This window comes from Triplophysa rosa, linkage group LG21 (assembly GCF_024868665.1).
Source record: "Triplophysa rosa linkage group LG21, Trosa_1v2, whole genome shotgun sequence".
Classification (NCBI taxonomy): domain Eukaryota; kingdom Metazoa; phylum Chordata; class Actinopteri; order Cypriniformes; family Nemacheilidae; genus Triplophysa; species Triplophysa rosa.
The window spans coordinates 3,386,580-3,398,969 of NC_079910.1; the positions used below are offsets into that span (position 1 = coordinate 3,386,580).

General features: G+C 38.2%; 1 protein-coding gene across 1 annotated transcript; it reads right to left on the reverse strand.

The window, feature by feature from the left end:
- Positions 1 to 1,730: 1,730 nt before the first annotated feature.
- ppp1r14c (protein phosphatase 1, regulatory (inhibitor) subunit 14C) lies at positions 1,731 to 11,783 on the reverse strand. Its single transcript, XM_057320213.1, has 4 exons — positions 11,387 to 11,783; positions 4,169 to 4,252; positions 4,044 to 4,076; positions 1,731 to 3,750 (listed from the first exon to the last, which is right to left on the reverse strand). Exons 1-4 carry the CDS (start codon positions 11,612 to 11,614, stop codon positions 3,676 to 3,678), a joined length of 420 nt encoding a protein of 139 aa, XP_057176196.1. The 5' UTR covers positions 11,615 to 11,783; the 3' UTR covers positions 1,731 to 3,675.
- Between the last annotated feature and the right edge of the window lie 607 nt (positions 11,784 to 12,390).

Genomic DNA, 12,390 nt, shown 5'->3' on the forward strand with positions numbered 1-12,390 from the left:
TTTAAGATTAGACTCTCTCTCTCTCTCTCTCTCTCTCTCTCTCTCTCTCTCTCTCTGTGCTGTGCTGTACTGCCTGCATCTCTCTACAGGAATGAAAGCAGCTCATTCATTATAAATAGATGCCTTACTCAGGATACATGGAACATTTAGGCTGTTCTGATGAATGAATGAGTGTATGAATGAATGAAGGTTTTTCTTTGTAAAGGTTTCGGAGAAAGCCGAAGAGAATGAATATTTTACATCACGCTGCATGTGGTTGTTTAATCTTCTTCGCATGAGAAACTCCTGATTGCACGTCTGGTGGCAATCTGGTGGCTTTCCTGTCCTCTGGCACATTCACATATAAACCATGTTAGATGTGAAAAAGTTAGAAAAAACCATTAAGCGAGAGACATGGAGGGAATGAAAGATGGATAACATGAGAAAACCGGAGACGTCTGTGGGAAAAATAAGGACAAGTGATGAGTATAGTGCCCAGTGCTTTTAGGGAATGATCTACATGTTTAAGAGATCAAAACTGGACTGCTGTTGACAGCTCATATCACAATCTTATAACGATGCTTAAATGGACGACAACAACTCTTATGAAAATCAAATTATACCCGATGGCTCGATTATTTAGTGGAAACACTGATACCCTGTCTAGGGTCTAGATTGTTCATTGAGCTAAATGGCATTTGAATGGATTGTGTTGCACATATAGAGCGAGCGCTGTCAGGTTTTGTGCTGCGGGCCAGGGTGAGAGCGCCGGTCATTAAACATTCTCCTCGCGTGCACCTCGCAGTCATGGTTAGTTGGTGCCTCCGTGAACGCGCATGTGGAAAGTGGGTCAGATAATTTAAAGGGACAGCAGCACCATAGAGTATGTTACTTGTGTTTTTAATTTATATCTGTGATATTGTAATTTATTTTTACATATGACAAATACACCGTACACTTGTCCTATGGGGTGTATTGCAAAAAGTTAGAAAACATACTGATAATATATTATTTTATATTATTGAAATTTGATTTATAATATAAAATAGCATACGAGAGATGTATCTTCATTTTTTTTCTAAATTTTTGCTGTCACACCACAGGACACATTTACAGTTTTATTTGTCAGCTACCCATATGGCTTTACAATTCACAATTTGTGCTTTGGATTTAACCAAATATTTACATATTTGGTAGCTGTAGCCATGAAACCATAGCTGGTGTCATTACTTTCCTGGAAGACAGACAGAAAATGGTCTTAAAACAACAAAGCACATTAAAAGTTGGCTGTGCTCATGATGTACAGGTTAAATATGGAGCATTAACTGAAGCAGAAAAGGGGATTCATATTTTTTTTAAGATGAAGATGAAATTTACATGATCAGTAATTGGATGCAAATTGGGTTTGCAAACTGTGTTTTCAGTGTGTTTTAAAGAAATACGTAATTTCATACCTTACACTCTTAAAAATAAAGGTGCTTAAAAGGTTCTTCACAGCGATGCCATAGAAGAACCATTTTCGGTTCCACAAAGAACCAGCCAAAGGGTCTTTGAAGAACCATCTTTTTCTTACTCTTTTATAATCTGAAGAACTTTTTTAGCCACAAAGAACCTTTTGTGAAACAGAAAGGTTCTTCGGATGTTAAAGGTTCTTTATGGAACCAAAAGGTTCTTCTATGGCATTTTCTATACACTGGCCAACATGTAGTGTATGTGTGTGGATTAGAGACAAATACACACAAAAATACTTTAACAGTCAAGACTTTTATTTTTTAAGTAGATAGCACAAAAGACAACACTTTACATACGTTTAAAAAAAGAAATGATAAAAACACTCAAAACGCAGATATACAGTCAATAAAAATTATGAAAAAAGTCGTGAATTTAATTTGAATAAGTGTATTACTCAAGGTATAAAAAAAACATCGCTTAAGCGATCCAAAACGTTCCTATCATGCCGCTAAAACATGCATAAATAAAACTTTCGTACACAATCGCTAACATTTTATGAACAATAAATAAATAAAAAGATCAGCCTAAACCCTGAATGTTCTCGTCCGTGAGAAGGGTCAAAGCCTACGCACACTCCATCTCCTTAATCCACATCAGTTCTGAGAAGCTGTGATCAGGGCAGATGGTGACCACTGCTTGACTTTCAAGAGATCCGTCACCCTACTGACTAAGACAGAAGTCTCTAAAAGAGTATTAGGGCCAGGTCTCGGTTTTTGCAAAGCACATCGTCTGTCCACGCTGTAGACTAGAGGATTAAAATAGTTTAAACAGCACCGTAGTTTCTCCTGGATTGCTTGGAATTCGATTTAGACCATCAGACACAAAATTGACCCACGAGTATGACACCAATGACAAGAAGAGAAAATGTTCCCGAATAGTGTAACAAAATACATGTGTTCACTGTTAGCACTTCATAATATGTTTATATTCAACCGTTCTCGATTCTTTGGCAGCCCGAGGATAGCGATTGAAAGCCCAGATTGTAATGATTTACATGGTTTCAAAAATGATTCGAGTCATCCAGCCATCATTATCACAAATGATCATTACAGTACATCTGTTCAAAACAGATCCATAAATAGTCAAGCAGCCCTTGGTGTCTTCTTGAATCGAATTTGAGGCTATTTTCAAAATAGCACACAAGCATACTTTTACAGTATACAGTATGCACATTTTCTGTATGCATGATCTACATTTGTCAAATAAACAGTAGAGATGACTGCATGGTACACGGTATACCACAATGCAGTGCGTTTGACCTATTTCTGCATGCATCTTAAAAAAATTATAAAAAGTAGTATGCACTAAACAGTACACTAAGTAGTATGCAAGTATTCCTTTCTGAACATAGCCTTTTGTATTTGCAATCTGTCAGCATGTCTCACCCAAAACCTTTTAAAATGTTGAACATATTCCATAATAAATCCACTTTATGAAAGTACAGTTAGTTTAGCGACATATCATTTTTTCTTCTTGAAAGAATCAACGTTTGCAACAAAACAAATGTGATGGTTATATGAATGACTGATATGTACTCCGACCGACAAATTATAACTAAACATGACACAAACAATGTGCACCATATATTTAATCCTGGCCCTTAATGAAAGACTACATATCCCATCATGCTCCGCTCAAGTTTAGTACGGGGAAAAGAAAGCACGACTTTTGATGCAAGATTAGAGAAAAGGTCAAAGTAAAAGTAGACTAGGTTTGATGAATGTAGGCCACTAGTGCTGTTAATTGAAATGGTTTTTTTTGTGAGTCAAATTGTGACTTGTGGTTAAAAAGAAAAACATACAAATAATATAGAAAACAGCTTTGCGTGTTGCTGTTGTCTCAAAAACACTGCCCACCTTGTACTGTACTGTACTACTGTATCTGAATACAAACTATGTAGTCAGGGCCAACAAGACCAATAGAGAGGTTGTGGTTATGAACATCAGGCTACTGAGATGTTTCAATGTCTCCGAGTTTCAGATGCCTTGCGGATGAACTTTGAACTCTAAGATTTATTGCCTTATGGTCCATAGAAAATAATTCTGGTATATTGAGGCTGGATGAGAAATGCATCGTGGGATATGGAGTCTGTGAGGGTAGCGTGTTGTATGATGTGAGGCTGAGTGATGGATTGCGGGACATGTAGTCCAGGTAGCTGGATTGTCATTGGCATTTTTTAAGCACTTAAAAGCTTTTCTTCTGAGGAGCGCTGAGTTTTCTCATTCCTCTTATCCGACCGAGCAGCTCACGCACAAACTCCTGGTGAAGAGAGAATGGTAAGATGTGTAAGCGAACAGACGGACGGACATGAAGTCCTAATTTGAGACTATTTGAATAAAAGATCATCAAAATATGATGAAATATCGGAAATTGTAAGACTTAAGTATAACATTTGCAAATTATGTGGATGTTTTTTAAATGCATGTTATGTTCTCATTTAGTTAGCCAAGTGTGTGTGAGACTAGTGTTTGGACTGACTGAATTTAAAGACAACATATACAGATGGATGTACATGTTGGGGGGTATCTGATGTGTACTGTATATGAACTTACATCAGTTGGTTTGAAGCACTCTGACAGCGATTCCTGGCAAAAACAGACAGATAAAACAATTTCAGACGCTTAAGCATTTACAGAATCATAATAAAATACTCTCTCTGATAAACATCAGGGTTTACCTGCAGTTTTACAGCTCTCTCGTCTTCACCGTTGACCTCCAGCAGGTCATCGATGTCTATCTCCACCTCTGGCATTTCCTCTTCCTGTAGAAACAGAGATCACACACAGTATGTGACATTTTGTGGAGGGACATCAAACAGTGAATGTGCCTGTAGAAGAGAGATACAATCAATAATTATTTTATCGCATTTGTTTTGTGTACAGATTATTCTATAATAAATATTAATTATATGATTCTATATTTATAGTAACCATATTTTTCATACGCAAATGGTCAATGTCAATTGTGCTCAGATTTCTCAAAATCTATAAATTACAAACCAGAGATCTCAATATGAACTCAGTTTTTTCCAAGGTCATCTTGGCTTTACAGTCGTATATAATCTGAGACAGAACTAATATTTAAAAGAAACATTTGTAAGTCTCATGAGCTGTAAAAGCAAAATGACTGTCCTGCAGTTATATTGTCCTTTATTGTATCTTCAGTGCAGATGTCCTAACTTACTGGATGGATACATTTAAAAGAAGAGAAATGTTGAATTATTTCATATTGAGTTTTTTATAACAGGATTTACAGAGAGACACAGTGTTTCTAGGAGCTTTAGTAAAACCTCTGAGGTTAAAAACTGAGGTTAATCTGTACGGTCATTAATCAGAGAACTGCGATGACAGACACAAACACAGATCTAAAAATACTTTCCCCTCTTTAAAGGTGAAAGGGAGAGCGGGGTATTTTCCATGTAGCAATCGCTTTGGAATGACTTGTTTGATAAATGAGAGGTAGAGCAATGAAATAATTTACTCATCTCCATACTCCATGCACATCATTAAGGGGTCTATACCATTGACTGGTTGTGTGTGTGTGTGTGTGTGTGGTACAGTACATACAAAGCATTATAGCAAAACATTAGAACAGATCAGTTCACATATTGTATGCATTAGTTAAATGGGTCAGGCTATCTTACATAGCCACAGTGGTTACAGCAGAGCTCCCACGGCCAACTAAACATACAATATAACAGAATAAAAGTACATTAAAATAATATTAAGTAATATTATTGGCAGATAATGGCTTAAGATAAAATAGCTTTTTTCTATATAAACCTTCTGCACCTGCTTTATGCTTTCTTGTCGTTCTCATCGGCATTCTCAACCAACAGCAGATCATATTTGATTGTCCTAAAGTGAACATGTCCTCATTCAACCCAGGATGGGAAGATGTGTGATAGTGTTTCTAGGCTTGTTGTTATAGTCTCTCCAATAAGTAGTTTAATAAACAGCACTTCCTTTCAGGACAGAAAGTGAGCGAGAGATTGAGACTTAAAGAGAAGCATGTCAAAAATGATTAGTACCTGTCTGCAGAGTCAATAAGGAGAAGTGTGTGCGTGTGTGTTAAAGGTGTGGGTGGTTCAAACTCCGTTTCATAAAGTGAGGAAGAAACTGAAAATAATGAGTTTTGATCTCTTGTGTCTTTTTAAGGAGAGATTTTATCTACAATATTGTCTGCTGACAGTGATGGATTTTCAGGCACAATATAATCAAATCAAAGCTTGAAACTGAGTGTCTCAATCAGGTTGTGTGTGTGTCTAAGAGCCTGTGGGAATATATAAATAAAAACCATTGGATATCTTTAATCTCAGTTGTTCATCTTAGATGGAGTAAATGGCAAATTTCACGAAAAGATTCTTGTAATCTTGAGTTTCAGAAGAGATCTCAAAAACATTTCAAAACGATGCTCTGATGTGCCAAGATCTCAAAACCAGCAGCCAAAAGGCATTGTAACATGAGCTCATCAAATTCTGTCAAAAACAAACGAAATGTTCATTGACAAAATGTTAAACGCTCTCTTGTTTGTCAATTGCTTTGGATAAAAGTATCTGTTAAACCAATAAATGTCAATTTGATTGACATATTCATGCATGTCCTGTCTTCAGAAAGATTGTGATTTGGATTTATGCTAAAAATACTAAACCCAATAAAGCTATACATCGACTAGATCAGTCAAGCTAACCGAAGAGACACGTCTGATCAAATCACATACTGATCTGTCATCCATCAACAGAGAAACTATCAGAGACTTCACACCATCATTTCATTATAGCCACATTTACACTGATGCACAAGACGCCGTATACTGTATGTGACATTCAGAGATCCACATTTAAGACTATAGAGGATATACAGACACCATGTAATGAATAACTAATAATTATACTAGTATACAACATTGCTCATTTATTTCGTTTTTATTTACAAAGTACACACTCAGCTTACAGACTGTCTGAAGTTTTTGAAGGTAAGCATCACTATCATTGTACACAAAGTCAAACAAACCTCCAGATGCCATCAATTATCATTTGAGCAACAGACATGAACGATGATACCACTCTATAGCTTGTCTGTCGGCTTCACATTGTGGATTTAATTGCTTGAAACCAAAATTTCATCATGAAGCAATTATCATTTTAATACAGTATTCACGTTCCAGCTGTGCAAATGTGCTTGCGGAGGTAAATAATGTCCCTCTGTTGTGAATGAAATGCCCTGCAGTGTGTGTGTGTGTGCACGGTTAAAGGCTTGAAAGATCTCTGTCAGTCTGCAGCAACACACACAGTCACCTTCATTTCACCCATTTGTGCACCGTGACTCATTATGCAGTCGACTGGTGTTTCAAACACAAAGGAAACAGATCTCTCTCATCTGTCTCGCTGTGTCTCTCTGTCTGTCTGTGTCTCTTGCGGTCTCTCTCTCTCGTAGCAGACAGGTCAGATCACTAGGATTCACATCAGAATATCAGTCAAGAGACAGAAACGTCTCGCTAGAAGGTGCACACAAAACGCCGCCGGCATTAAAAACACACTCCCACACACACAATCCACAGCGTGCACCTCACATTCTCCAGCAGACTGTACTGTACTGTGCACATATGTGCTCATAATATACCATATGCACGCATAGCCTGTGTGTCACCGATGGTTTACGATCAGGATTTGAACGGATACATTTAGATACGAGATAAACCCGTATAAACAAATGATGCAAACACTTATGCAGCGTCAATACAAACAGGCAGACCTGAAACGCATTCTCTGTGATATCAGTGATGCAGACCCCTGAAGCGTCGAACCTCAAAGGAGACCCCCTCCCCCCTGTTTGAACAGGAAGACGGGAGGCGAGGGGGGTTGTGGGTATCTTCTGCACAGAGGGGCATTTTTAGCAGAAATCTAGCAGGCAGAATGTGAACGGCAGATATCTGTTCTTATTTCGGTATTGTATGGTAAAATGCAGTCGGTTTTGTAGTTGGTCATTCACGGAAAAAAAATTCTTCCTATGACGTAGTGATGCAACATTTTAATCAGGATACTGAAGACAGTCACATTATTTAAATCGAGATATAATTTATTCAATACGCATTAGCATGAACAGCACATTTTTCCTAGCATGACCTGGTTGCATCATGTAAAACAAGACAATTGCTTGCGGAAGATAACATGTCACATATCGGACTAGCAGTGTTCGTTATATGTTTTTTGTTGTAATTAGCTTTAACATCCTATCATAGCAGCGATCCACACACACACACAAAGAGAGAAAGAGAGAGAAAATCTGCATGCTTGCAAACTACTGCAATGTACCGAAAATAGAGCAAATCCACTGCTCGGAAAGAGCTGCCGCAGCGGTTTGTGACCGTCATTGATTCTGAGGTCTCCATCATTAACTCGACATCCTCATTCTTACATTCAATACACTAATAAACTCCTGACGGACCGGTTTAACTCTCTGACACACAGGAAAATATAAAAATGTAGAAAGCAAACATAATAAAGAATACAACACACACACACATCTCTTCAAGGTTTGTTTGTGTGTGGATTAGAGGACATGCTGTTTTACTCGAGGCAAAAATTGATTAAATTCTCCACAAAGCCCAAAATCTCACCTTTGTAGTCTGATGCCATTAAATTGACTTGTTTTATTGTCTGCTAAACCTATTTCTCTCTGCCTTTCTATTCTCTTCACTTCTAATTTTTTTGCTTTAATTTCTTATCTCTTCCCACAATCCTCTGCTCACAGAACGTCCGAACGTCACATGCAGAAACTGGAAAACAGGTAATAGAACAGTTTTACTCAAAATGCCTTTAAGAAAAGATACCAAATATGATCTTAAATGATGTACACACATGCAGATTGATATTTGAAAAAAAATGTTTTTTATATTTGAATTTGAATAAAATGCTAAAAATGGACACAGCAAGCTGGATTAGCCGATTTGGCTACTTAAAAAAAATCAATAGATATTGCTGTTATTTCATAATACTGTTAACACTATTATAGACAAGTTAATGTAACGAGACCGTTTTCCGGTTTGGTCATGTGACGTTCGACCCCATTAACCTCCAAACATCCTAAATAATGTTTTTGTTCCACACTTCTCATCTTCTTTCTCTTAGATAAAGTACTGTGCTGCTTCATGACAGACAAGTGCGTCTAATCCACTTTGAGCTTTCGCTCAGTTTTACTGGCTGGGGTTAGAGTTCAGTTTAATGACTCACAGCCTATAATTTTATAGTCAGCCACTGTAAAGATAAAGATTAGAACATAAAGCTAATCACAACATGTTAAGAGATACACAATTAATATTACATTGATACTGGAGTTTTGAAAATGCGCAATGTAGTCCCTGAAAACTGCTCTATCAGCAGCACATAATCCCATTCTGACCTACTCTTTCTTAAGTAGGTCTGTCTACAGCATCAAAGCTCAACGTCACCTCACATTAAACCTATTGCAGAATGGTGATGTCAGCAAATCCAATCTGCAGATGTCTGCGTCCACACTAACCTGCTAAACATGCAGTCAAGGACATTTTGTAGTATTGACACATTTAAAAAACACCACTGTATTGCATTTAGAAAATCATTAAGTTAAGAGCTGCATTGGTTTTCGAATTCAACAGGACTAAATGCAACACCTTCATGACTAAACGGGTTTTTATTAAATGTTTAAATTGCATTAGTGAAATGTATTTCTCACAGATTGCTGTTTATTGTCCCAGCTGACTCCAATACAGGACCTTGCGGTTTATATTGTGGTGTACAATACATAAAGTCCTTAAAGGGATAGTTGGTTCACCCAAAAATAACAATTCTGTCATGAATTACTCATCCTCAAGTTATTCCAAACCTGTATGCATTTATTTGTTCTGCTGAACACAAAGAAAGATATTTGGAAGAATGTTAGCAACTGAGATTTCTGGGGCACCACTGACTAGCATTGAAATGCTTGTCAAAGGTGCCCCAGAAATGTTTGTTTTCCGAAATTATTCAAACTATCTTATTTTGTGTTCAACAGAAAAAAATACAATAATTATTTCTACTATGGTAGTCAATGGTGCCCCAGAAATCTCAGTTGCTAACATTCTTCAACCAAACAAAGAAATGTATACAGGTTTGGAACAACTCGAGGGTGAGTAATTCATGACAGAATTTTCATTCTTGGGTGAAATATCCCATTAACCTGCTATGAAGGGTTGCCAAATCGGCCCTCGTCAAGCTGTTAACACTTATTGGCTACGTGTGACGTCCTCCTGTTTTCTGGTCTAAAGGTGACAGGTCATTCAAACACACCTGAGTAAACATCTGTTTACAAGATTTGGTGTTTAATCTGATTAACCTAGATTATAAAGCCTGACTTGTAAACAGTATTAAAGTTTTAATGTAATTTTACAACAATAACACAAATAAAATCAAGTACACTGGGCACACGATTTCATTTCATTCATCAAATGCCTTAGAAATTAGATGTGAAAAAAGTGCATAAGACATTTTTATTCTAACCCAAAGCCTCGCCTCTCTCTCTCTCTCTCTCTCTCTCTCTCTCTCTCTCTCTCGATTCTCTCTCTCTCCTCTCTCTCTCTCTCTCTCTCTCTCTCTCTCTCCTCTCTCCTCTCACATCTTCTCTCTCTCTCTCTCTCTCTCTCTCTCTCTCTCTCTCTCTCTCTCTCTCTCTCATCAGATTCCTATCACTAAGCACATATGTGACGCTCGGATTGTAAAGGCTGATTGGGCAAAACGCAAGTCCAGAGAGACTGTGTTAAAGGTTAATTCCCCGTACGTTCATCTTTACTTAGATGGAAGAAGACATGCAATACCAACATGGTTCTTTTTGCATGAACTTCAATTTCAAACACTTCTTTAACGTCACGCACATATCAATGATCTGTTCGTTCAGAATTTGGAAGACCCACCAAGTCGTTTTAATACGCTCAATGTTCTTCTGCCTCACAAGTACAACATGCTGTTTTTCCTTTTTCTCATCTCCCTAGGGTCGACACAGCATCAGCAGAAAATACGCAAACACAGCCGCAGAACAGAAATACTGTGAGAGACAGATAGATACAGAACAAAAGAGCCAGAGCAATAAAACGCCTCACAGAAGCAGCAAAAAGACATCTTCATCTTTAAATGAAGATTGATAGAAAAAGAATTCCTGACCGCAGTTTCCTTTGTCCAAGCGCTGTTTGGGAAACCAAATGTAGGTCACACAAAGGAGACCACCATTTATCAACATATAAACCTACAGTGTAGCTTTGAGGTTAAAGATGTAAGATGGTGACCCTGAGGCTAGGTTCAGACCACTTAAAGTGTGATCTTATAAATATGACCAATGTGTCCGGGCTGAACGAAGACTATCTGGACATAGAAATTTTGTGTCTGATACTGATGTGTGTGATGTTTTTGCTATGGCTGTTGTGTTTCTAAAATATACATTAATGCTTAAGCTACAATCCAGGATTTAGTGTGAAGTATTGTAAAATGAAAATTATTATAAAGAAACAACAGAAGCCGTCACAGAAATTCTAATGGACTTAATGGTTATAATAGCAATTGTATTGGTTTTAATGGAAACCAATGGTTTCTGTTGGTCTCTACTGGACTGGTAATGTTTTGGATTCTATTGGTGGCATGTTATCTGGAAGATGGGAACCAATAGAACACCATCTTGTGACCATACAAGACACTTAACACTACATAAAGGAATTTTGCAGTGGTTTTAAAGGTAAATGGATGGTTCATACTGCTATTTGCAATGGAAACCATTGACACCATAACCATTTCTATTGTTTTCTGCAGCAATATTATTTAGAAATGTAATCAAAACTGAAGGTAAAACGCTACTCTTGAGGTATCCGGGTGTTCAAGGTGGCAAAGTCTTACCTCGCAGTCGTACAGATCGCTCAGCTGTTCTATGATCCATTCCTCCAGAATGAGTCTCTTCCGCAGCTCCTTGCGGTCGTACTTAACGGTCACTTTGCCTTGCTTCTTCGGCACCGGCTCATCCCGCTGCAGTGGACCGGACCCGGCGCAGCCGCCGCCGGGCTGAAAGAACACCCGACCTGCCGCCGGGGGCAGCTGCGCGGTCGTCTCGGCGCTTGCGGTGGACATTGCTGCGGTGATGAGGATGATAATGATGATGCGCGTGTAAGGGAGACGGGTTCGAGCACCTGCTATTTAAAGCACATCGCGAGCATTTAAAGGACAGTCGGCGCGGGGGAGGGGGATGGCAAGCCAATGTGCGCGTTCGTGTTAACGCGGTGAGCGCTAGATCGCGCAGGTATTGGTGAACGGGATTCCCTCCGCGCCCATTGGACAGCAGAATCATTGTCCAATGATATAAACAAGTGGTAATACCGTGGTATTTTGTTTATGTTTACCATGGAATTTATTGATAATCATATGGACCGTTTCATAGTATTTATACGGGTTGTACTCAAATGTAGGCTACTTCAAAGAATACAATAATGAATTATATAAATGTTTTATTGATATATTTTTTCAAATGCCATTATGAACCATCAGCTGTTTACCATTTAAACCATTACATTTACCATTATAAACGTTAATTCCATTAGAATTTCTGCTGTGGTTTCTATTGTTTTTCTTCAGCACATACACGCAGCTGGAGTATGGTAGCAAAGCAACTTTGCATAAAGGCACTGAATAAAAAAGAACAGGTAGACCTAAAACATGTGCTGATGTGACATCATACAGATGTGTGTCATACGGGAGCTGAGGCCAGAGCTTGGTGGGATGGGATTGGGGGGTTAAAACCGGTTCAGGCCTTATGTAACATAACGAAACTCTCACTAATGAGATGGCCCTATCCCAAAACACCAGCGCTGTTCTAGAAAGAGTATGAGAGGGAGAGACTTCTTAATACT

Excerpts from the sequence above, each read along its gene's own strand:
- ppp1r14c (XM_057320213.1), bottom strand. The coding sequence starts at position 11,614 with ATGTCCACCGCAAGCGCCGAGACGACCGCGCAGCTGCCCCCGGCGGCA. Across the intron at positions 4,253-11,386 it reads GCGATCTGTACGACTGCGAG|GAAGAGGAAATGCCAGAGGT; the intron begins GTAAGACTTTGC and ends CTGTTTCTACAG. Across the intron at positions 3,751-4,043 it reads AGTGCTTCAAACCAACTGAT|GAGTTTGTGCGTGAGCTGCT; the intron begins GTAAGTTCATAT and ends TCTCTTCACCAG.